General features: G+C 42.2%; 2 protein-coding genes across 3 annotated transcripts in view; one reads left to right on the forward strand and one right to left on the reverse strand.

Moving 5' to 3' along the window:
• TMEM87A (transmembrane protein 87A) overlaps positions 1-7,890 on the reverse strand; it is a 39,669-nt gene extending 31,779 nt beyond the window's left edge. For both annotated transcript variants that reach the window (XM_015420044.1, XM_015420043.1), the window contains exons 1-4: positions 7,686-7,890; positions 3,864-3,924; positions 1,933-2,030; positions 715-822 (exon numbers count right to left, since the gene is read on the reverse strand). In XM_015420044.1, the coding sequence (XP_015275530.1) occupies positions 715-822; positions 1,933-2,030; positions 3,864-3,924; positions 7,686-7,835 (417 nt within the window). In that variant the 5' untranslated portion in view covers positions 7,836-7,890. The remainder of the gene's footprint in view (positions 1-714; positions 823-1,932; positions 2,031-3,863; positions 3,925-7,685) is intronic.
• A 1,555-nt stretch (positions 7,891-9,445) lies between these two features.
• Positions 9,446-25,764, forward strand: part of GANC (glucosidase, alpha; neutral C) — a 60,940-nt gene continuing 44,621 nt past the window's right edge. The window contains exons 1-4 of the mRNA XM_015420057.1: positions 9,446-9,524; positions 10,720-10,782; positions 16,519-16,627; positions 20,003-20,130. Coding sequence (XP_015275543.1) covers positions 9,496-9,524; positions 10,720-10,782; positions 16,519-16,627; positions 20,003-20,130 — 329 coding nt within the window. The 5' untranslated portion in view covers positions 9,446-9,495. The remainder of the gene's footprint in view (positions 9,525-10,719; positions 10,783-16,518; positions 16,628-20,002; positions 20,131-25,764) is intronic.

Below are 25,764 nucleotides of genomic sequence, written 5' to 3' on the forward strand. Positions count from 1 at the left end.
GTATGATGGTCACATGCACAGTTCATGCATGAGAGTGACAAGATACAATATAAATCAAGCATGTCCCCAACAGCAGAGGTAGCCAACTGGCAGAACTGTGAGATGGGTAGGGAATCCATCTCCTACCCTGCTTTCCTTGCTCATCAACCCACCCCTGAATCAGACTGGGAATGCAGGGCATCCCACTGTAGGCACCTCTCTCACTACCCAGAGAGCAGAATTTAATCTCCCAATGGGAGGGGCCCAACTCTACCACATTCCCCCCATCTTACTTTGCCTTCTCTATCAAACATCTTGCTTAGATTCTCCACAGCCAGGCTAGTGTAGGAAGGATCCACCCAAGAAGCTTGGAAAGTGAGAATCTGGTCCTTTATGTACAAAAAGGTGGCCAATCTTTGCCTTTGTTCAATGAAGACAAGAGTTATTGATCTACCAAAACCAGGGCTTGGCAAACAGTGAGTCTGTAACATGAGAGCTGGGGCATGCATAGTTGACATTTTTCTCATCTCAGCCTCATTCCAATAATATACATAAACCATTAAAACGGGGGGGGGGGGAGAACAGGTTTTAAAATCCAGAGGCTTCCAGACTGCCTCCAACCACACAAGCAATAAATTAGCCCCCTTCTCCCTTGCAGAACTCAAAGCAGGTTACAATAGAAATAAAACATTATAAGGTAGTACAGGTAGACTTTGTTTTATGACCCAGTAGCACCTGTGGTTTGAAGAGCTCGGAGCAGTTGGGGAAGAAGAGTGTAGAATTAGCATAGTGTCCTGACCAACCTCGAATTTCTTCAGAAAAATCTCTCTCTGTCTGCTTATCCTGTCAAGACATAAAACATGACTTGATCTAGTTGGCAGACCTATCAAGAGAGAAAGGGTTTGCTGGGCAAGCAACTTGAAAACTGAAGAGAGAGATAGTATGGCTTCTCACACAAATATTTCAAATTACTAGATGCTGCATCTGTTGTTATTTTAGGAGTCTTTTTAAAGTATTAGCCAAACAAAGGATGAATAAATCTTTCTATACATCACAGCATCACAGGGACAAAGACAAGTGGTTGTCCTTCTACCACCAGAGAAGGGGGTAATGACCCTTTCGCTATATAAAGTCAAGAACAGCTTCAATATTTCTGTTTCAAGCATTCTACTGATGTGCATGTTTGCTGGGCAAAATACACATACTGGAGGGAGCAGAATGAGAAACAGAAGCTTGAGTACGAGGCTGCACTCTTGCCATACTACTTGAATGCCATGTACATCTTGAAGTGGCACATTTTGACATGTGGCACAATTTATAATATTGGAGACACTTTCCCATAAGCAGCTCTCCCTCTTCCCAAAACCCCAAGATGGTACAATCACATGGGATTCTCATACCACCTCAGTGAATGGAAATCTGAATCTGCTCCGCGAGGAAGGGTTAAGCCTTTTATGCTTCTGGCTTGTCCTGCATACTTGTTCATTTACCAAAAAAGGGCTATCAGCAATTGTTGAACAAGTAGGCAAAAATATGCTAAATAATAATTTACTCTAACAGTGTAATCCTATGCAGAAATACTCCAGTCCAAACCCATTGATTTGCAGGCAAGAGAACAAGGCAGATTACACATGAAATATTTGCAACAAAAACAAAGTATTTTTCTTCTTTAAAACATCACAATTTCACATGGATGAAATGTATTCAGATATTTTCCCCCTAAGTTTCCTTCCTTGTTTTAAATTTAAAATGTTATTGCTTCCCATGAAACTCCTAAGTAATTTTAACAAGATTTAAATGAAGGTTTTGAAGAACATTAAGAACAGTGATTTTTTTTAAATAAAGCTTTTATTTGCTCACACACACTTGAAAGATACACCTTGTTACTTGGGTTACATCCATAGCAAATCCATAGCACTGAGAGCTTACATGTTTTTAATGCCAAATTCTTACCCCAAAATCGAAGACTTCATTATAGCAGTTAGAATATCTCAGGTACCAGGTGACTTTGTAACTTTGAGAAGGATCACATGCTGATGCATTGCCATCAACTAAACAAATAAAAAAATGTAAGACACCAGAGCACATATACATATATATATATATATATATATATTGTTGTTATTGTTGTTCAGTCGCATAGTCAAGACCGACGCTTTGCGACCCCATAATATATATATTACTGTTAATAAAATATTCCTGATACCAGCAAACAAGTGCTAGCCAAAACACACAAACATGCAAACTAATAGAAAAAAGGAATACACTGAAGAGATGAAAAGATACTTTTTGAAAGAAAAGCAAGTGCAGAAAGCACATGCCTCCATCCTGTCTCCATAGTAATGCTGGAGGATAACAGTGGAAGCGGCTGGAAAATGGCACAAAACTATCATTTGTGCAACTTAGTTTAGACTCGGGAGTAATAAAACTGTTTTAATGTAGATGAATTTGAGAAATAACCACTTACAAGACTCATCCATAATAATCAGATGAGAACAAGGTAAAATATATTACTTCCTTTACTGAGAAGGAACCCTAGAGCTAAATACACTTCTGATAAAAATTCACCACGTGACATTTTCTAATTGATTTCACAAATCTACATTTCTCCCTCTACTCCCCATTCTCTACTGTGTCCTTTCTTAGAGGGAAGGACCTGTGTGTTATTTTAAAGTACCCAGCCTCTGTAGATGGTCAGTAATAACAGTTATAATATTTATTAATCCTATTACTGCTATCATTAAAATACTTTTTACTCTTAGTATTCTGACATCTTAGTATCATTTCTTATCCTATTATTAAAGATGACCTCTTGCACTCATTGAAAGTACTACTTCAATACAATGGGTTGCTTTGTAGACACCAAAGGGATCAGTGTGTTACAATCTGGAACCTCAGTTTATTGGGCAATATCCTACTATCCAAGTGTGGAAGGCACACAGAGATTTCCCACTTTGGCCTCCATCGCTGCAGAAGTGTAGTTTCCCCACATTCCTCTCTGTTGCTGCAGCTCTTTCTGACCCACAGAAAGATCACTCTTGGAGTTGCAGTATCCATACGGAGAAACAACACTTGGGATGAACAGGCTGGAGTAAGAAGGGACAAAGGGATGAAATTTCCTCCTCCCCTCAGCAGAGCTGTTCTTGAAGAAGAAGGAGCAATTTCAGCTCCTTTCCTCACTCCAGCCTCCCCACCTGAACAGCTGTTCCTCTGCACAGATCCTGCAGCCCCAGGAATGGTCTATCCAGGGGCTGGAAAGAGCTACCACAACAGAGAGGAATGTGGGAAGTACACCTTCTAAAGACTGAGTGGTTAAGATATTGCCCATTATATCATAATGAGACATGAAGATGAAACTTAGAAGGCCTCGCCATGTAAATAAGAACATATTTCAGGTATCCCAAATTTTCTTCTGTTCTCCCTAACATAAGCTCACAAACAAAGAGTTTATGCCAAGACCACAACCTTCAGAAGTAAACATAAAATACCATACCCAAAGACTGCACTAGAAAAACCTTTGAAACAAATACCATGTTTTGTGTCAAGCTAGGAAAGGGGCATAACTATGGTTGCCAACCTCCAGGTGGGGTGTGGAGATCTCCTGGAGTTACAACTAATTTCCAGACTACAGAGATCAGTTCCCCTGAAGAAAATAACTGATTTGGAGCATGGACGCTGTGGCATTATACCTAAGCATTCAGAGGAAGAACATTATAGACCTTTGATGAATATGTACTGGACATAGCTCAATGTTTTTAAAACCTGAGACAAAGAGGGTTGTGGAGTACTAAAATTACATCAAAGTCCAAATGGAGACTGAGCTGACATAACTATTGCAGAAGAACACTGTATTATACTTTAACCTACCATCTGAATGCACTTACACTTTAGGAAAATGGTAGTGTTGTTGAAGAGAATCTTTCCAAAGTTAAACAAATTCTTCCCCTATCAAGAAACAGAAGAGAAGCAGCAATACAGTTTGATTCATACAGGCATGCTTATCACTTGATTGCAAGTCTTCATGAACCAAATATAAACCAGTTTGAGGGAAGAGCTGTGGCTCAGTCTTATTCACACACAGAAGATCCCAGGTTCAATCCCTGGTATCTCCAGTTAAAAGGCTGAGGTAGAGGGTGTGAAAGACCTCCACCTGAGATGCAGGAGAGCTGCTGCCAGTCACAGTAGACAATACTGACCTTGACAGTGAAATACACACAGTGTTACTCCAGTCTAAACCCATTGCACTGCAAGGGCCTCAGTATAAGGCAGTTTTGTGTTCAGAGAATTGCTGTTTGAGATGAAGTGATATGAACATTTATTTACTTTTTATTTTTAAAATGTATATCCACCATATGGTCCAACCAGGACCCCATGTTCAATTCACAAGAAAATCACCACTGATATTACAGTCATCAAACTAACAATATGTCTGTGAAAAATTCAATCATACTGTGTTAAACAAAGAGGAACCTGCAAGAACTTGGGGGGGGGGAATCACATTTTCCCCTCTCCCATTATTTTCTCTTTACCTTCCTTGAAGGCCCTCAGACTCTCCACTTTTCCTACTTCCTTCTCTTTTTCCCACCCAACAGCCAATCTACTTTCATCTGCCCCTCTGTGTTCAGCTCCCCTCCCACAGCAGCCTTCACCTAGGAAAACTATTCCCCAGTTGAGCAATGCCAGGTGCTGGGCCAGGTCCACTTGCATGGTAGGGAACCCTAAAAAACCTGAGGTGGGCACATCACGTTCCCTTATCTTGCCCAAAATTATTTCTGCTTTCCCTCCTTCTGACAACCCCCATATCCTCTCTTCTTTCCCTGATTCATTCTCTCCTTCTCAGTCATTCACCAACCTACCTTTTATCTGCTTCCCAGTTTCAGCTATAGTTATTATTTATTTACTTCATTTAAACCCCACCTTTTTCCACAGTAGGACCAAAGCAGCTTCCATCATTCTCTCCTCCTTTTCATCCTCACAACAATCCCATGAGATACGTTACACTGAAAGTATGTGACTGGCACATCATTACCTAGTGAGCTTCCGTGAAGCTCTAACTACTATATCACACTGGCTTTCATTGGGTGGCTGCCATTGCCTAGTAGCAAGCAGCTAGGCATAGGTAAGCCATGCAAGTTGGGTGATATCAAGTCACCCAGTGGTTGCTGCCAAGCCTAGCCCCAAGAAGTCCTCCCCTATGGGGAGGGCGGGATAAAAATATAAATAATAAATAATAATAAAATCAAAGGCCAAAATAGCCCTGGAAAGGGGCCTGCTCCCCCACATACACCTTTTACTGTCAGAAATCAAGCCTAGAATGTTGTGGTTGCCTAGCAACTACCATTGAGGGCCTCTCTTTTTTATTGACAATTTGTATTTAGTACAACCGACAACTATGCAGACATTTTACAAAAAATAACCTACCAAACAACAAAGACAATTGGAATAGAAAGTAAATAAGCAATAACAAACATCAGATCTAGCAACTTATAAACATCCTTAATATTGCAATTCAGTTAAGTACTTCAGTTTTTTGGGGACCATTCTCATCTGCATCAATTAGTTCAATATTATTGGCCACACTTCTACGAAATTCAAGGAAGGAGGATTATTTTCAAACTGATTCATTTTATATATAATTCTTTCCATTATGTACATCTCCCATACCTTACATTACCATATATGAAGCATAGGTGTTTTGGGCATTTCCAACTAGCTGCTATAGATGTTTTTGCAGCTATTAGAAGGTATGAGATCAGCTCTTTCCTAATATTTGGGACTGTGTTATCCTTCTAATTAAGAAACAATATCTCCAGTGTGAATGGGACAACTTCCCCTGTTATAAGGAATACTTGGTCCAAAATTGTCTTCCAGTATTGTTCAATTTTCTCACACTGCCACCAACAATGTGCATATGACTCCACCTTTCCACACCCCTTCCAGCAGAGAGGTGCTATGTTGCAAAAACTCATGATAACTGCTGTGGTATTTGGTATCAATGAGACAAAATCTTAAATGATTGTACTCTTACACTTACTATTTGGGAGGAAAAAGTATTTGAATTTCACATCTGTTACCAAGCATTCTCCAACAGCATCATCTCACAATCTGACTCCCATAGTTTCTGGTATAACATAGGGCTTTTATTATCCATTTTTATTAAAACCTGATACATTTTAGAAATCAGAAAATGGTTACTAGTAATATAATTCTGGAGTATATATTCAAACTCTGTTACGGGACTAGAGAAAATTTTGGCCATATCCTGTCTATCACAGAGGTTCTGCAGTCATAAATAGAGGAACCATGGTATTGGTTCCCCAATTTTGTCCTCCAGTCTCACCTTATTAAGAATACCCTATCTTGAAGCAAGATCTACCGGCCTTGTGACATTGGCCTGTTTCCATGAATTAAAAAAGTTGTTGTGTCGCCCTAGCATAAACCAGTCCTGGTTCAGGAACGATGTGAAATGTGACACCAATGGACTAGAGAACAGTCTCCTCAGAACTAGAATTGCACCATATGTTAAGGGAGCCATTCTGCCAGTTCAGTACACATTTGTCTGCTGTATATTTTCAGATATGAAGCCTACAAATATGACATCACTAAAAGGTGAGGCCATCACAGGCTTTTTAGCTTCCTTGATATTCAGTTTCTCTTCCACAATCTCTGGAAGAGATCTGTGGTTCTGGTTTGACCAGTCAATTAAAATTTTATTTTTGTAAGTCTACCTACACAAATAACTGAACAAAGTCTGAGTGCAGAGGCACCTTTAAAACCAACAAAGTTTAATTCTGGGTAACTGTTCATGTGAACAGTCTACTTGCATGAGCAGTGTCAAGTCAAAGGAACTCCTCATGGAAGGTTATAACTGCTACATTTGTGCCACCCATGCTACAACATTCTTGAGCCGCTCCCTTGATTTTACATTATTCACGAGCAGATTACACACAAGAAAAAACAGCTAGTAAATTGTGGAAATTCCCCAAAACACTTGCAGCACCTTTTATTTTTATAGAAGCTGTAAATCTATGAGTTTTTTATATATATAAACTTTTATCCACAACGAAAATTCTCACTAGGTAAGGGCAATTTCCAGCATTTAAAGTCAAATAAATCAGCCCTAGGCAAGAGATTATGAACCTTCCAGCATCAGGGCCATTTACGCTTTAATTCAGGAATGCAAGAGAAAGCCCTGGTTGCTGAGGAAAACACACTCTCCATAGGCTCAGAGGCCTGCTCTTTCTTTGCTGCAGGGCTGGACCCTGACACTAAGAACAGGTTATTAGGGTAACTTCGGGATCAGATTAAACTTGCCAGCCAAGATTTGAAGCGGAACAAAACCTTGCCCGAATATGGGAAAGGACCCGACGCGGATCGCCATGTGCTGCAGCACAGCAAGAGGAAGCCAAGAAGCCTCAGTCTCTCCGCGCCCCCGCTGCAGGTGGCGTAACCAGAAGGCAGAGCAGAGGGCACACAGGAGCACCAGCGGTGGCGCTCACACGTGGAGTCTGGGACGCTACAAGCTTTCCCTCGAAAACAACCAGCTGGAGGCAGCTGGTTCACCTGTCAGCACCCTACCTTAACCCCCACCAAGGACAGCCCATCCCTGCCTTCCAGGATGCCGCGCCACTCTCCCTCCCGGATGCGCCCAGGCTTGCTTGTCAGGATAGGGGGAGGGGGGACGGTCAGCCGCCCTTCTAGCTCACCATGGGCGCCGGCAGCCGCCACTTGGAGAGCTGGCCAGCTCCAGCCGGGCCCGGCGGACACACAAGCAGGAGCTGAAGGAACAGCAAGCTCGGTCCTAAGCAAAGCCACCGCCGCAGCATCCCATAGAGCACCGAGACGCCCCGCGCCATCCCTCCGCAGCAAAAGTGTCAAGGAGCGAAAGCGCTCGAGAGTCCTCAGTCCGCCCCTTCCGCTCACCAGGCCAGAGGCTCGGTGCAGGAGGGAAGGGAGGTGCGTGATGGGGCGACACCTGATTGGTGCAGCCGACACCACAGTGGGCGGGGAGCGTGCCTCAACCTGTATGTTGTGGGGTCTCTGTGGGGTCTCTGGCCGACGCCGTGGGGACGAGTCGCACCAGAGGCGTGACATCATAGTTGTAGCTTCGAAGGTGCAGAAATTCTGTAGCAGAATCGTGACAAGGGTTACAATTCTGAAGACCAAACTCGGGACCGGGGGCTGGGAATAACTGTGGCGGTAAAACCAGGAAATAAGTCTCTTAGCTCCTTTGGTTAACTGATGTGTACCAAAAAAGGGAAAACGACAGTTGGGCCTGTAGGTTTTTCGTTTACTCTGAAAGCCATAATTTGTTGTGACGCGTTATCAGAGCATGCTTTCTTGTCACTGCACCTTGAAAAATGGGTTTTGCGTCGTCTCCATTGTTCGTCATATTATATAGATGAATAAAAAGCCCTAGCTTTGCATTGCCAAACAGCAAGCAAAGGTTGGGGGGGGGGGGGGAGAAAATAAAGAATCGGTATCATGATGGGGTTCCCCGTCACTGGCATGGTAATTTCCCCTGTGTAGTTTTGAATGCCGTTTTAATATTGCTACCATAAGTCCAGACGTGATTCAGGATGTCTCACAAATACAGTTCCTGCCCAAGCGTTTTAAGTACGTTGGGAAAGAACCGCTGATGCCACACGATCTAAAATAATGGGCACATTTAGAACATATGATTCCTGCACAGAGTCATTTCATCACAGGCAACTGACACCCTTCAATGGAGCCAGAGTCACAAAAGTTTTTTGCACTTGAACAGGTTATGCGGGTTTGAGAGAGTATGTACCCGGATGTGTGCCTAGTTCTTTCCTTCCCCAGTCAGTAATCACGGTCTGCCACAGCACATCTAAGGGTGTTTCATGTGAGGTTTCTTGAGCTGACCAATATAGGCATGGCCCAGGCTTTTCTCATAATAAAAACTATGTTAATGGTAATATGGCTGATGCTAATAATTCTGGCTGGCAGGCTGGCAGTCTTATTTTGATCTGGAAATCCTAAAATGTTGAATTATTACCGGTTACCAATTCTTAAATCTCATATATTGATGATCAGTTCATCAAACGGTTTACAGAATGTATCAGTCCGCTTAGAGAGACTTTGGAATCTCCTTTTCCAAAGTCGGGTATCGAGACATGTAATTAATAAGTAACATAACGTTATAGCTCTGGGGGTTGGCTTAGCCCCAAATATACAACACTTATAATTCTCTGAGTAAAGCACATAAAAAAAAAATCAGCCGTAGGTTTTCAGTACTCTGTTCAGTGCTCCAGAGAAATAAATATATGTCAGATGCCTGGTCGCTCCACGTTATGTTTGCAAACCAAACGGCAGAACAGGACTGTCTGGGGACAAAAACTCCATTTCCCAGCATGCTGACAGAAAGTGAAATCATGCCTTGTCATTGGATGAAAGCTTTTCTCTGCGTTCGGCTATTCCCTGTTCTATTTAAGTGTGGCTAGGCTACAGCTGTAGGTAGTGCTTTCGTTCAGAGTAGCAGCGTGCGGGAACGACATGGAGTCAAATACGCAGGAGGAAATCAGGTAAACCCAAGTGGTTCTACAGTAGGTTACTTGTAGATAGCACTGGTTGTGCCCCTAAGGAGAGTGTCCTACATACAGATAATTAACAGCAGTGAACACTTTAAAACGGGTAGTTTAATTTACAGATAATACCCTTATGAAATGCATATTTTCAGCTATGAACGTGGAAAAGTGTTATAAATAGAAAATAATGTGTTTGCCAACAGAAGTGAAAATGCCAAGTGAAAGGGCTTGAACTCGTGTCGATTTAAATATCATTGAACTCTTATTGTTAACGTGTTAAGTGTTTTACTATATGGATATAGATAGCTACACTGCTGTAGAAAGTTCTACAGTTTCCTGTACTAAAAATTTCCTGCTTTTCTTTATAATGTAGTAGAGTGTAATAAGATGAAATGAGGAAACAGTGCAATGAATTATACATGCAGTTTATGTCATCTTTGTTCTGGTTTAGTAAATAAATAATTTTGCTGAAACTGTCTACAATATAGCATATGAGGTTTTAAGCAAAAGTGCATTCTCAAAGCTGCACACATTACACACAAGGTAACACACATTCGTTGTGTACTGTAACTGATAAATCCTGAGTATACTCTTTTGTTTTGTTGAGCAGACATGAAGATTCTGGTTTGTTTGTTTTGTAGGGCATCATGCAGGACGAAGCAAAAATATGCAAACTTGATAAGGTGAACCTGAAGCTGTGTACTAGGATTTCTAGATACAACAAAGGCTTTTTGAGATAAAGCAGTAATGGATAACTTGCTCAGTTTGAAAATATGAACAGAGGGAAAAAGCAATGTTTGGAGCTACTTCTATTTAGCATTATTTCTCTGACACTGTGGTTCTGCTGAACTAATGCTGCTACCAAAGTTGTCATTTATTTTGAAATGGTATTGACAAACCCTATGACTACACACAGATTGTTCTGTCATAAGCATCTGTACATATTGTATATTTCTATAGTAGTTCATTTTTAAAAGGAGGAGTATGTATAAAACATGACCCTCATTAATTTCATAGATATTCTCTGTGGCTATCTGCTACTTTTTACAAGATGTCACAAGTAACAGTGACTACAGTGTTACTTTTACATTGTTCACTTTTTCTACTAGACAAAATGAGAATTTGTGTAGCAGAAGAGGGGTACATATTTGTTCACTCAGTATGTGCCTAAATTATACTTTCCTCTATGCAGTGTCGAAGATGAGGCCGTGGACAAAAGCAGCTTTAAGACATGCAATCAAATTGCTTTCTATAGGTACGATACGTGAGTGTTTTCCATGTCACAAAACTGCAGTACTACCACAACCGCATCCTGTAGCATTGTGAAAAGGTCAAAGTTGCCACAACAGTATCTCTGCTGTTTTCGGTATTACTGCCTGATAGTTGTTTGTGTGGCCTGATAGTTGCTTGTGTGACAAAACAATGGATAGACAGCATATGATCAAAGTGGTACTGGAACAAGTCATCTACATGCAAATTGTTCATTGCAGTAAGCATAAAGGTCACCTATTTAGAGAAGATTTTTCTTTTTAATCAGCTAATAGTCACCACTTGCCACTAAAGTCTGCACAGAGTTGCTTCTCCTCCAAGACTGCATTGGGGGGACTGACCAGGAAAACTGACAAAATGTAAAAATATACACACACACACACAAAAGTACAAATATTTATTAAGGTGTACACATGTTAAAACTTTCCTGATTAAAAATTACTTTGTCTAAGATCAGACTATAAAAGCTTATCAACTATGCATACATATGATGGGTAAATACTTTACAACTGATGGGTAAATACTTTACAACTGAAGACCAAACGCGTTTCGGCCCCTAAGGGCCTTCCTCAGTGGTCACTATTATCTATATATTCTAGACACACATTCAAAGGCCTGTTACAGAGTTTTACTACACATATAATTAAACCGGATGTTGTTTCCTGAAATTGTTCAAAGAAAAATAGAGGGGGGGGGAGAAAGGAGAAGAAACTTCATTATTCTGTCCAAATGTATAAAAGACATTATTATTGAATAAAAAGTGATTCTATCAAAGATAAAGATACCTTGTATACTTATAATTGGACTCCTGGTATTAGTGATGGGCCATATCACCTCCACAACCTATTCTGAATTAAAAAGTGAAATGAAATTGTAAAAAAAAAAATCAGTCAAATTGTATAATTAATTTCACCCAAATTGAAATGAAAATTATTTCATTGGCTAACAAACCTGGTAACAGCGATTTTGTAGGTCTGAATGTGTGTCCCTCCATCAAGGTGAAAATTCTATTATTAGCTGCTGCACTGGCTTCAATATATATTAGTGAAACCAGGGTGATGCAATCACCAATTAGCATTGCACAATGCCAGCCAGGAAAAGTACCAGATGGGAGGGGGTACAAAGGAGAGGGAGATAAGGAGCAGCATGGGGGGGGGACAGGTCAGCATACAGAATAGACAAAAAACAATTACAGATGTTCACAAACAGCAAGTCCAGTCCACTTCCTCATTCAGTCCAAAAGGCGCCCATGTTTGTAGTTGGTAAATCCAAAACAACTCTCTTCTCAGGAGCACTCTGCACATGTTCGGGTTGGTAGTCTGTACAGTCTCGATGATCCAAAATTTTAGCTGTTTATCCGTATGTCCCAAGTCTAGAAAATTGTTTACTAATGGTGCAGAATGTTTATGCAATCTAATGCAGCTTCGGTGTTCACATATTCTGACATTTACAGGTCTAGATGTTTGACCCAAATACAATTTACCAAAGGGACATTGGATACCATAAATCGCTCCTTTGCTTTGACAGTTGCAAAACGTATTTATAAAGAAAGTTTTCGTTTGGGCAGTGTTTTGGAACGACTTATACTTATCATATACTAATTCAAATTTGATAGTGTTATGTATTTGGTTTATATAATTACCGAATTCAATCAAGGATCCTACTGTACCTTTCCAAATCAGGAAGATATTGTCCAAAAATCTTTTGTAAAAAATGATACAATCACTGTAAGAATTATTGGGTTGGAGAATAAAATTGTTCTCCAGTCTATCCATGAATAGGTTGGCTAATTCAGGTGCAAATTTACATCCCATTGCTGTGCCTGACACTTATTTGTTAGCCAATGTAATAATTTTCATTTCAATTTGAGTGAAATTAATTATACAATTTGACTGACAAAAAATTTACAATTTCATTTCACTTTTTAATTCAGAATAAGTTGTGGAGGTGATATGGCTAAACCTATGGCCCATCACTAATACCAGGAGTCCAATTATAAGTATACAAGGTAACTAATTTATTTTATACATTTGGACAGAATAATTAAGTTTCTTCTCCTTTCCCCCCTCCCCTCTATTTTTCTTTGAACAATTTCAGGAAACAACATCCAGTTTAATTATATGTGTACTAAAACTCTGTAACAGGTCTTTGAATGTGTGTCTAGAATATATAGATAATAGTGACCACTGAGGAAGGCCCTTAGGGGCCGAAACGCGTTTGGTCTTCAGTTGTAAAGTATTTACCCATCATATATATGTATAGTGGATAAGCTTTCATAGTCTGATCTTAGACAAAGTAATTTTTAATCAGGAAAGTTTTAACATGTGTACACCTTAATAAATATTTGTACTTTTATATATATGGTTTAGCTTAGCCCAGTGATGGGAAACCTTTTAGAGACCAAGTGCCCAAACTGCGACCCAAAATCCACTTATTTATCGCAAGGTGCCAACACGGCAATTTAACCTGAATACTGAGGTTTTACTTTAGAAAAAACAACTCATACATTAACTTAAGATGATCCAAACAAAGTAAGGAAAGCAATCCCAAATGCTTTCATTTACTTACAATTATTTGGCAGAGAATTCGACACTTTAATGATGGTCTGGGCCTGGCTGGGGCAATGGCACACGTGCCCACAGAGAGGGCTCTGAGTGCCACCTCTGGCACCCATGCCATAGGTTCGCCACTACTGGCTTAGCCCTTTTTGGTTCATAGTGCAAGGCAAGCATCCAGGGTGGGGCCCTGGAATCACTGCCCCCATTGCCCCTCCACAAGGACAAGTGGGAGAGGCCTTCAGCTTGTGTGAGGTGGGTGGGAGATGCTGCCAGAAGCCAGTGGCCTGAGTCCCAGACAGGGCAGACATGAGCAGCTACAAGAGCCTGCTCTTCGTTTCCCTCCTCCTTTCGGGGGGAAGCAAGCTGTGAGTTGTTGCCCTCTCCAGTGCTGGGCCTGGAGCAGCTGTCCCCGTTGCCCATAGGCTAAGACTGCCCCTGACCTTGGTCTTTCTGATTTGGAAATGTCAGCCAGCAATTATTTTTTCCAACAGTTCACAAAAACTTCCACTACCATTTCCATTGGTGGGTAAGGATCTTTTTTCATAAGACATTAGAGTGTCATCTTTTTCTTCAGCAGTCTTTTCAAAGTCTTTTCAAACCATCAGGCATTTTGGGGGGACACCTAAATTCTTGCAGCTGTAATCTGTACAGCCACTGAGTGTGATTGACTACTTATGACTGAAAGAGATGTACCAAATTCTCAGAAAGATTGTTTTTTGGTGAGACAAAAAAAGTTACTTCAAGTTCCAGAGCTGACCACATAAACTAGTTCCCCCTCTGAGGTAACTACTGAAATTGTCAATACAAATGGCATTAGTTACTTAAATATTCAGAAGAGGTTAATCACTTTGTCATTTATCATAATTCCAGCAGTAAACTAAGGGTAAGAACCAATTTGTCTGAATACACCTTCAGGGTGTAGAATTAGACTGATAAAGGGAGCTTAGCTGTAGAAAAACTGTACTGTGAGTGAATGTAATAGCATTTCCTGTTCTTAGGAAACTGTAAAACTTAATTTGAAAAATACAGTATAGGTATCTTATGCCATGCATCACCAGTTAATGCAGTTCTGAAATCTAGCAAACAGAATGGGGGTTGCAAGGGATGGTGAGGAGGAAAAACACTGAGCTGTGATGGTGAATTCTGGGACTAGATGAATAGTTTCAAAGTCATCTAACTCTGAACCTCAAAGATCTAGGCCACTACCACACTCTCATTTTTGTCACTCTTTTGTCCCTATTGCTTTGGGTCCCCCCTCCTTTTCCACATGTGTTTTGCTCCCTCTGGTACTATATTTGTTTGTTGTTGTTGTTCAGTTGCACAGTCGAGTCCAACTCTTCGCAACCCCATAGACCACATCATGCCAAGCCCTTCTGTCTTCCGTCGTCCCACGGAGTTTGCTTTATCTAGCCACCTCATCCTTTGCCATCCCCTTCTTCTTTTACCAGCATCAGGGTCTTCTCCAGTGAGTGCTCCCTTCTCATTTGGTGGCCAAAGTATTTGAGCTTCAGCTGCAGAATACGACCTTCCAGGGTACAGTTGGGGTTGATTTCTTTTAGTATTGACTGATTTGATCTCCTTGCAGTCCAAGGGACTCCCAAGAGTCTTCTCCAGCACCATAATTCGAAAGCATCTATTCTTTGGCACTTGGCCTTCCTTATGGTCCAACTCTCGCAGCCATACATTACTACTGGGAATACCACTGCTTTGACCATGCAGACTTTTGTTGGCAGGGTGATTGATGTCTTTACTTATTATTATGCTGTCTAGGTTTGCCATAGCTTTCCTCCCAAGGAGCAGGCATCTTTTAATTCCGTGGCTGCAGTCACCATCTGCAGTGATCTTGGATCCCAACAACGTGAATTCTGTCACAGCTTCCATGACTTCCACTTCTATTTGCCAAGGAGGGATGGAGCCAGATGCCATTATCTTAGGTTTTTGATGTTGAGTTTCAACCCAACTTTTGCGCTCTCCTCTTTAATTTTAGCAAGAGGCTCTTAAGGTCCTCTTCACTTTCTGCCATTAGAGTGATATGGTCTGCATATCTGAGGTTGTTGATGTTTTTCCCAGCAGTCTTAATTGCAGCTTGTGATTCATCCAGGCTGGCATTTCACATGATGTACTCTGCATATAAATTAAATAAGCAGGGTGACAATATAAATCCTTGTCATACTCCTTTTCTAATGCTAAACCAATCAGTTGTTCCATATCCAGTTCTAACTGTCACTTCTTGACCCTTATACAGGTTTCTCAGGAGACATGTGAGGTGGTCTGGAACTCCCATCTCTTTAAGGACGTGCCATAGTTTGTTGTGATCCACACAATCAAAGGCTTTAGCATAGTCAATGAAGCAGAAGTAGATGTTTTTCTGGTACTCTCTTGCTTTCTGGGACTACTAGAGAGAGCTAAACACATTGGGTGAAAAAAACCATGAAGCAATAGGAACAATCGATTGACAAAAATGACAGCGCGGAAGTGGCCCTAGTGTTATGGTGGACATTCCTGACTGCTGAGGTTTAGAAATGAGCGAGCAGAAAGCTGCTCATCACACACTGAACCTGAGTAGTAGCACAGCACAAGAAATTGATAGTTTTTAACCTGTCTTTCTCTCTGCTGTTTGGGAGAGTTTGGAGGAGGACAAACAGGGGGAATGCAAACCTCATGATAGGTTTCCCCCAGCCCTAATTTTATCCTGCAATGGCGAGGAGAGTATTAAGTGATGAGGAGCTCTGTTCCATTCACAATCTGAAATCCTTTGGGTGTAATTAATTTGGATTCGAAGAAGTCCCTTCAACCAATTTCCCAGGCCAATTTCCACCCCGCCCCCCTTGTCCTTTAACTGATGCTCAACTTTCCTGACATTCTGTGACTCCAGGAGGGCAATGAGCATGTTGAGTATTTGCCAGTTGGTGGTGGTGGGGCTTCATTTCTTCTTTTTTTAAGAGTCCACTGAGTATCCGGGGTGGGGGGGATCTACTTGACTGTGCCTGTTTCAGTAGGCATGTAGCCATTGGGCTTGCTGTTAGAAGCAACAATTTGAACTACAATCCTGTTTAAACCTCTTTGAAATTAATGGGACTTAAGAAGCCTAATAGTGTGCAGGATTATAACATCATTACAAAAGTGAATAATTGAACAAGTGAATTGTGTTCCTTGTGTTACAGACGTCAGAAACATTTGTGCCCTGGGAAGTCCTTATATCGAGCCTTGCTGGACACAGTGGAATTATCTGATAGCAGTGTCAAGTTCCAAATTATCAATGAGGAATGCAAGGTAGGAGTTCACATTGATGCCAGTGATCAAGGGAAAAAAAGAATACATTTAACATCAAGAATAAGACATTGGATTTATACCCCACTCTTCACTACCCAAAGGAGTCTGAGAGCAGTTTACAATCCCCTTTCCCTTCCCTCCCCACAACAGAAACCTTGTGAGGTAGGTGGGGCTGAGAGAGCTCTGCATGTTGTGGAGTGGGGAATCAAACCTGGTTCTCCCAGATTAGAGTCTGCACTCCTAACCACTACACCAAACCGGCTCTCAAAATTGGTCTGCTGGCCTAATTAGTAAAGGTTACCCTTGCTCGAAAGCCAGTCAAATCTGACTCTAGGGTTGCGGTGCTCATCTCCGGTTCCAAGCCGAAGAGCCAGCGCTGTCCAAAGATATTTCCGTGGTCATGTGGCTGGCATGACTAAACACCAAGGTACATAGAACACTGTTACCTTCCCACCGAAGCGGTACGTATTTATCTACTTGCAATTTCTTGTTTTTGAACTGCTAGGTTGGCAGGAGCTGGAACCAGAGGCAGGAGCTCACTCCATCATGCGACACTCGGCTCTCGAACTGTTGGACTACTGACCTTCCTGCAGTTCAGCATCTTAACCACTTGAGCCTCCGCAGCTCCTACTGACCTAATTACATATCAGCAAAATCAGGGTGATCTTGATCCAGTTTTGAGATCTTTGAATTATTAGGGAGCAGGGTCCTTTAATAAAAGTCAAAAAGATTGTACTATTTCTTAGGACTTTTCAATCACAGCTAATGGATTTCAATGTGAAACTCCTTTGAAGAAGTGTATTTGTTTCACTTATTACACCAGTTTACATACTATTCTTCAAAAGTTCACACCACTTAACTAGATAAAACTACTTGTACTAAAAATCCTAGACAAATAATTAAAAGCTTAAAAGAAACCTCAAAGAACAGAGATGAGCACACACAGTTGGATTCGACTAGCTTTCGAGCAAGGGAAACCTTTATGTTTAGGAATGTAAACTGTAATTTCTTTATCATTGTGATTAGTCACCTATTCTTCCCTCAGAATTTAAAATCTTAATTTATCTGAGCTGTCAGTGCTGACATAATTAAATTTCCAAATTATAAATAATGTGGAGACCCGCAAGAAACTTGCGGGATGGTTATCCTATTCTTCACACCTTTGCTTCCTCCTGTCTCCGTCTACCTCTCTCACACTCTTTTCTCAAAACTCTTTCTCCCTTCTGCCCCCCCTTTCTTTCTTTCTCTCTCTCCTCCATGTATGGTTTGGAGGGTGAAGTCTATGGCATTATACTGATCTGTAGTTCCTCCCCTCCTCAAATCCCACCCTCCCTAGGCTCCGCCCCACAAATGTATAGGAATTCCCCAACCTGGAGTTAGCAACACAATTTCCTTCCCACCCAACAGCCAACCTACCTTTATCTGCCTCTCTGTCTTCAGCTTTCCATCTCCACACCCCTCCCCCACAGCCTCTACCTAGGAAAATTACAGTCTTTCTCCACAATGGGGACCAAAGCAGCTTACATTATTCTCTCTTCCTTTTTATCTGCACAACAACCCTGTGAGGTTGGCTAGACTGAAAGTATGTGACTGGTCGAAAATCACCCAGTCAGCTTCCACCGCAAGATGGAGACCCTAATCTGAAGCTCTAACTGATGCACCGCACTGGCTTTCATAGGGTGGCTGCTGATGAACAGTAGCAAGCAGCTGGGCCTAATTGAGTCATGCAAATCAGGTGGTATCTAGTCACCCAGAGGGTGCTGCCTAGGAATGCCAGCCTCCAGGTGGGACCTGGGGATGCCTGGAATTACTGCTCATCTCCAGACTACAGAGATAACTTCCCATGGAGAAAATGGATGCTTTGGAGGGTGGACTCTGTGACATTGTATCCCACTGAAGTCCCTGTCCTCCCCAGGCTCCACCTGCAAATCTCCAGGAGTTTCCCAGCCTGGATCTGGCAAGCCCCTGCCAGTGGCCAGGGGGGGACCTGGCAACCCTAAACTGCTGCCAGGTCTAGGGTTGCCAACTTCTAAGTGGGGGCTGGAGGACACACACCGGAATTACAACTGAACTCAAGACAGCAAAGATCGGTCTCCCTGGAGAAAATGGCTGCTTTGGGGGGTGGACTCTGTGGCATTATACCCAGCTGAGGCCTCTCCCTTCCCCAAACCCAGCTCTCCTTACAGCCCACTTCAAAACCTCTAGGGATTGCCCAGGCTGGCACTGGCAACCCTTGTCAGGCCTGGCCCCAAAGCTCCCTCCCTTCCTCAGAGGCCAAAAGAGGCCAGGAAAGGGCCCTTCCCCCACCCTTTTACTGATAGACCCAGTTAGAAGCCTCCTCTCCCCCCTGAATGTTCTAATTTCTCACCGTTGATGTCTGGAGTTAGATCCCTGAAGAGGCCATTTCAAAAGATATTGGGGGGGGGGATTCAACCCTCCCTGAATGGATTTTTTTTTTACTTCTTGGATTTTTCTGCAGACACAGGAAGTCTACTGAGTATGTAGGAAAGGCTGTTGGGGGAGAGTGAGCCCTCTGTTGGCAGAAATAAGTATCCGCACAACCCACCTCCTGTTGGAATTAGATATATAGATTACAATACCACACAAATCCAAAGACTTAAAGGCACTTAAGGCTGTGGGAGAAAGGTTGGCAATTTCTGTCAATTCCCACTTTGCCGATGTTCTGCTCCTGGAGGTCTGCTGATCGCTGGAAACAAAATTTACAGAGCTAAGAGGGCTGCAAATGGAAGGGTAAACACGAATATCCTGTTCTGTAAGGCCTGTGGATCATTATTTACACATAGTTGTCTTTAAGTATTGTTAGTCTCATTCTGTGACAATAACCCAATGTTAACTGCACCTTTTCTAGACAAGGGTCTACTTTGGACCTTTTATTTGATACCTGGTGCCTGTAAAGGTAAAGGTTTCCCTTGCTTGAAAACCTACTTAGTGATAAATGCACAATTGATGCATTATCTCAGAGCAGTTGCATAATTGTTAGAAGCAGTAACTGATAAATTACTACCCTGCTTTGCCTCCAAGCACCTAAACCACCTCTCAAAGAAGATATTAAATCAAATGTAGAATCACTAAAAAAAATATGAATCTTAACTTAGAAACTGTGGATGTCTAAAATATCTTTTTTCTCATTTTTTTTCTGTATTTGATGCTGCCTAACCTGCAATCATTCTTTTTTAAAAGTTTATAAATGCAGTCACTCATTTACAGTGATGCCATTACTTATGCTGTGCCAGAAGAAAGTTATCTTTTTTTGTTGTTGTCATAGCATCTCATATAAAATCTTAGTTAGAATGTAAAATGACTTCATTTTCACATACTGATTTAATTAATGCTTATTTATTTGCTCATTATCAGGTTCCTCTTTTAGTAGAAATTTATGAAATAGAGGGCAGTATTTTCAGACTTAAAGTTAATGAAGTAGCACCATTGAAACCAAGATATCAAGTCCCTGATGTTCTTATAAAAGAGCCTGTCAGCCTCAGGTAAGCCTCAGGTTTGATATCGTATTATTATTCTCTTAGCCCCATCTAGTTGTTTTCACTTGGATGAATTTCAGTTGTTGCAGACTGAGGATGCTGAGAAGGTGATGCTGACAAGATATCGGTAGGAATTAACAGTGCAATCCTAAACAGAATTACAAGAGGTTTCTGGTTTCTGGCGGCTTGCTCTTGGACGCGTCTCATCAAACCTTCGATGGAGACGCACCAAACCGAGGTGATCAGGAGGGGTTGTGCCTGGTTCCAGACCCCCCCCCCCATGGTCCCTGTAGGAGACCCATAGCCTGGGGAGCCGGGATAATCCTCTCCCAAGGCGACAGCCGAGGGATCGAGGCTTGCCTGTCCCCGAGAGGTCCTGATGCCCCGGAGCCACTATGGCGCTCAGAGCTGACCGATGGACGAGCGGACAAGAAAATAAGCGAAAACAAGCCTCTTGCAACAACTGAACACACCTAAACAGTGAGTTAATCAGTCCTCTGTATAAGCGAAGAAGTCTCGGTCTGCCAGATCGTTGAGGGAAGGAGCGGCAGGTGGGGAAGGGTCGGAGTTCCACCACCCCCACGAAACGGAGCAGTTTCTAAGCACTGTAGAAAAGAGAGAGAGAACAAAACTAACCGTACGAGACTTCTGCTGAGCTTGAAAGCTGCATTTTAAGCCAACAAGCGCTGAATTAAGAGAAACTTTACTTTAAACATAAAACTTTTCTTCTTTGTAAACATGTCTTGGAGAGGGAGGAGAATGGCGGCGGAGAAGAAACTTCCCCCAGGAAGTACTGTACCAACGACTCCCACCCAGACACAGGAAGTGGCTATAGACTTTCCCAATATGCTCGCCACAGCATTGCACCCTCTGCTGGAGCAGAAGTCAACTATCAACACCAAGCTGGATTCTGTGCAAAAGCAACTTGCCCACATGGGAAAAAGAGCCAACAAGACAGACAAAAGGATCGAGAAAGTTGAAACAAGAACTATAGACATTAAGCAAGAACTGGAAGAAGTTAAAAAAGAAAGAAACACCAACAAAAATCAAATACTTCTACTTCAACTGGAAAAATCTATGCATGTTTTATGTTTTCAAGGCGTTCCTGAACAGCATGGAGAAGATTTAAAAACAACATTAAGTGGAACGATTGCGGCAATTTCGGATTTAAAACAAGAGGATCTCCAAAACGAGATGGACTTGGCATATCGCACATATCCTGACTTTATAAGAAAAAACAAACTACCAGGCAAAATCTACGTTAAATTCTCTAAGAGAACAATGAGAGACAATGTTTTAAAAACTACATCGGGAAAAACATTAAAAGTTAACAAGGAAGAAATTAAAATTTTAAAAGACATTCCATTTGAGATCCAGAAACGAAGACGTCAATACATGGCCAGGGTCCAGCATACCTGAAGGGACCGCCTTGCCCCACATAGGCCCCAAAGAGCACTTCGGTCGGGGTCGCAACACCGCCTGGTGACCCCGGGCCTGAAAGAGGCCAGGCTTGCTGCCACAAGGGCCAGGTCCTTCTCGGTGGTGGCTCCTATCTGGTGGAATGAGCTCCCGGAGGAGATCAGGGCCCTGCGGGACCTGTTGCAGTTCCGCAGGGCCTGCAAGACGGAGCTCTTCCGCCAGGCTTTCGAATAGGAGCCGCCGCCGCCACCACTACTACCACCAATGGGGACCGTTCAGCAGCACCGCCGGAGGTTGAAGTGGCAGATCAACATCAGGGGGCCCCAGTAACCTCCCCTTGAATGGAAGGGTATGTGCAATGGAGAGATGGGTTTAGTCACGCGGGATCCTTGGGCGTGTCCCATGTATTTACTGTTTTAAATTGTTTTATTGCGTTTTATTGCACTATGTGCCTTATTGCTGTAAGCCACCCTGAGCCCGCATGCGGGGAGGGCGGGGTATAAATAAAATTAAATAAATAAATAAAGACTTAATTCTTTTCTTGCAAAATAAACCAATGACCTACAGATGGAGCTTCCCAGAAGGACTCGTGTTCAAATATAACGATAAGAAAATCAAAATTGACTCTGTCCAAAAGGCCAAAAACTTTTCGAAACAACAAGTGGGCCCAGATGAAGACGATGATTTAAATTTGGAGGAAGGAGAGGAACCCAGCAAGGAAGAAACGAATGATGCCTCGAGTGACTCCAGCAATTTGACTTCAAAGTCTGAAAAAGGAGTAGCAGCACCCAAAGCACCCAGAGTGAAGAAGAAGAAACCCAAGAAATAATCGATTTACTCTGTATTACAAATTTTTGACTTTAGCATAATACTTTGGATTACAAACTTTTGACTTTAGCATAACTAATCTTTACCAGACAGAAGTTTGATCTCACTGTTTCCATACTTTTTTTATATACCATGTTAATGCAGGAGTAATTTATGAATTTGTAACTCAACGTCAAATCTTGTCTTAAATTAGAAATAGTATGTTCCCTTTACCCTTAGGAAGTAGGAATTAGAGTATAAAACCAATAAAATTTATTTTAAAAAAACACTAAACAGAATTATATCACTCTAAATCCATTGAAGCAAGATGTAACTTTGTTTAACCTTTGCCTATCGTGAGAGTGGCTGTTGGGTCCAGGAGGAAGTAAATGCCTCCATGAAGGAAGGAATATTGGTAAACACCTTTTGAAAGCCCTCTGTGAACCAGAAGATTTTGTCAGCTACTGTCCCACCGCTAATCTCTTCTTGGGGAAAGTGGTTAAGCATGTGGTAGTTACTCAGCTTCAGATATTCTTGGATAACTCCAATTATTTAGATCCATTTTGATCTGGCTTCTATCTCTTGGCCACTTTGATGGAGGCCCTTTATCAGGAGAAAGACAGAGGAAGTGTGACTCTTTGTTGTTCTGGCATTTTCCGTGGCTCTTGATATCATCATGGTGAGATTATACCTCGCTCTCCACAGGTAACGTGTGCACATTTACAATTTGGAAAAAGAAAGTTCTGTAAGGAATTTTCTGTAAGGAATGTGCAGTCTGCCTGGTATGGGAGGACTGGATATGTTAATGAGTAGCCAATGAGATAAAAGGGTCTTTCATTTTAATATAGACAAAAAGTGATGTAAGGAAATAACATTTTGCAGTCTTATCCAGGACTCAGAATAAGGCTCATTGTGGAAATAAATACAGTGAGCTCTAGGAAGAGGCTCTGGGCACTCAGTGTTGATTTTCTGTGGTGACCTTAGCATGGTATAATGACACAAAGCTTACTATTTTCTCCATGGGAACTGATCTCTGTCATCTGAAGAGCAGTTGTAATTCTGAGTGATCTCCCTCCCCTGGAGATTGGCAACAGTGGTTCCTCAGGAGGAAATGGCTGGTTTGGAGGGTGGAGTCTATGGCATTGTACCTGTCTGAGGCCCCCCTCCTCCAGGCTCCACCCCTCAAATATCCAGGAATTTCCCAACCTGGAGGTGGCAACCCTATCTCCTTCCCAGCCAACCATCACAGTACCGTTATCTGCCCCTCTGACTTCAGGTTTCCATCTCCTCCCCCCTCCCTACAGCCTCTACCTTGGAAAAGTATGGTCTTTCTCCACAGTGGGGACCAAAGCAGCTCACATCATTCTCCTCTCCCCCTTTTGATTTGCACAACAACCCTGTGAGGTAGGTTAGGCTGAAAGTCTGTGAGTGATCTGAAATCACACACTCAGCTTCCACAGAAAGAACCTGGGTCTGGCAGACCCTGCTCTGAAGCACTAACTGCTACACCAAGGGTAGCCAACCTCCAGGTGGAGCCTGAAGATCACTGGGTATCACAACTGAACTCCAGACAACAGCTCTCTCTCCCCCTGGAGAAAATAACTGCTTTGGAGGGTGGACTCTATGGCATTCTATTCAGTGAGACCTCTCCCCTCCCCAACCTCTGGCTTCTATAGACTCCACCACAAAATATCCAGGAATTTCCCAACCTGGAGCTGGCAACCCTAGTGAGAACTGACCCCAATGAGTTCACCACAAAGGCTAAAGGTGGCCTGGAAAGGGCCTCCTGCCTTTGCCTTTTCACTGACAGAACCAAGCTTGGTTGCCTAGCAGCAGCCACTGAGGAAAAAGTTAGCCCCACAGCAGGAAGAGAAGAGAATGGTTTGATAGCTGGTGCCCCATCTCAGTAGCCAGCCTGCAGCAGAGGAGCCAAGCAGAAGTAGAAGCATCTTGGCAGTTTATTCTGTCAGGGAAGAGTGTCCAGGGTGGCAGTGGGCGGGGGAGAGGATTGGACCCAGCCCCCAGCCAATGGCACGCAAGTACTCTTGGGTGGCAGTTGATGGGCCAATGGCTGATGGAGTATAGAGCACAGTCAAAGGCAGAGTTGGAAAGTGTCAGTAAGTATATGTATGTATGTATGTAAAGGTAAAGGTTCCCTTGCTCGAAAGCCAGTTGAATCCGACTCTAGGGTTGCGGTGCTCATCTCCGTTTCAAAGCCAAAGAGCCAGCGCTGTCCGAAGACGTTTCCGTGGTCATGTGGCCGGCATGACTAAACACCAAGGCGCACGGAATGCTGTTACCTTCCCACCAAAGTGGTACCTATTTATCTACTTGGAATTTCTTGCTTTTGAACTGCTAGGTTGGCAGGAGCTGGAACTAGAGACAGGAGCTCACCCTGTCTTGCGGCACCCGGGTCTTGAACTGCTGAACTACTGACCTTCCACAGCCTGCAGTTCAGCGTCTTAACCACTTGAGCCACTGCAGCTCCACATATATATATATGTGTGTATATATATACATATATATATATATATAGGATACCAGCATTTATCTGGTAAAATTGAGTCTTTTTGCATAAAGTAAGAATCCCACAGGGTGTTTCCCTGATAGATATGGGGAAATGGGCTCCATTCACACAGACACATGTCTAGAATATATTGTCACTCCAACCACACATGGTAACACCTCCCTTGAGCCACTGTTAAACTTGATAAGGGAGGGGAGGGCTCTCTGTTATATATCTTTTCCCTATTGAGTTTTACAGCATATCTTGAAGGAGACCTGTTTCTATCATGTAACAGTACATGGGGAAAGGTTGAAGTCCCCTCTGCCCTAGCCTGGGAGCACCAATCCAAAGCTTTCAGTCATCTGCTTTTTAAGGTTCAGTGATGCAGGGCACCTGAATAACAATTCCCAGCATAATTTACAGTTTGATCCTAAGTTTCATCTATAACTTGGGGAGTGGCTATGATTGAACCTATATTCTGTTCTGAGTGTATGCAGGAATGAAGCAACATCTGGAAAAAATTAAGCATCCTAAAACTCTCAATTTTTATTATTTTTATTTTTAAATGAAAAAACAAAATGTATGAACAATGCCAGAGAAGGGCCGTCAGCAGTTTTGGGACCCATGTCCTTTCCTTAGTCTCTATGCTACAATTTCTGACTTTATGCTACAATTTCTGTCTCTTGCCTATAATCTCATTATTCTTTTGTTTTTTCATACTTTATATCAGTAGTTTACATAATATTAAATATAATGGTATGATAGGATATGTGTGTATATGTTTTTAAATTGTAGTTTATTTTATATCATAATTTGGGTTACCTTAAGTATTAATTTAGATATTTTAACATAGACTTGGATGTAGTTGTTATATAAGCATGGAGTAGTGATGCTTACTCCCCATGTCC

This window comes from Gekko japonicus, unplaced genomic scaffold (assembly GCF_001447785.1).
Source record: "Gekko japonicus isolate JY-2015 unplaced genomic scaffold, Gekko_japonicus_V1.1 scaffold27, whole genome shotgun sequence".
Classification (NCBI taxonomy): Eukaryota; Metazoa; Chordata; class Lepidosauria; order Squamata; family Gekkonidae; genus Gekko; species Gekko japonicus.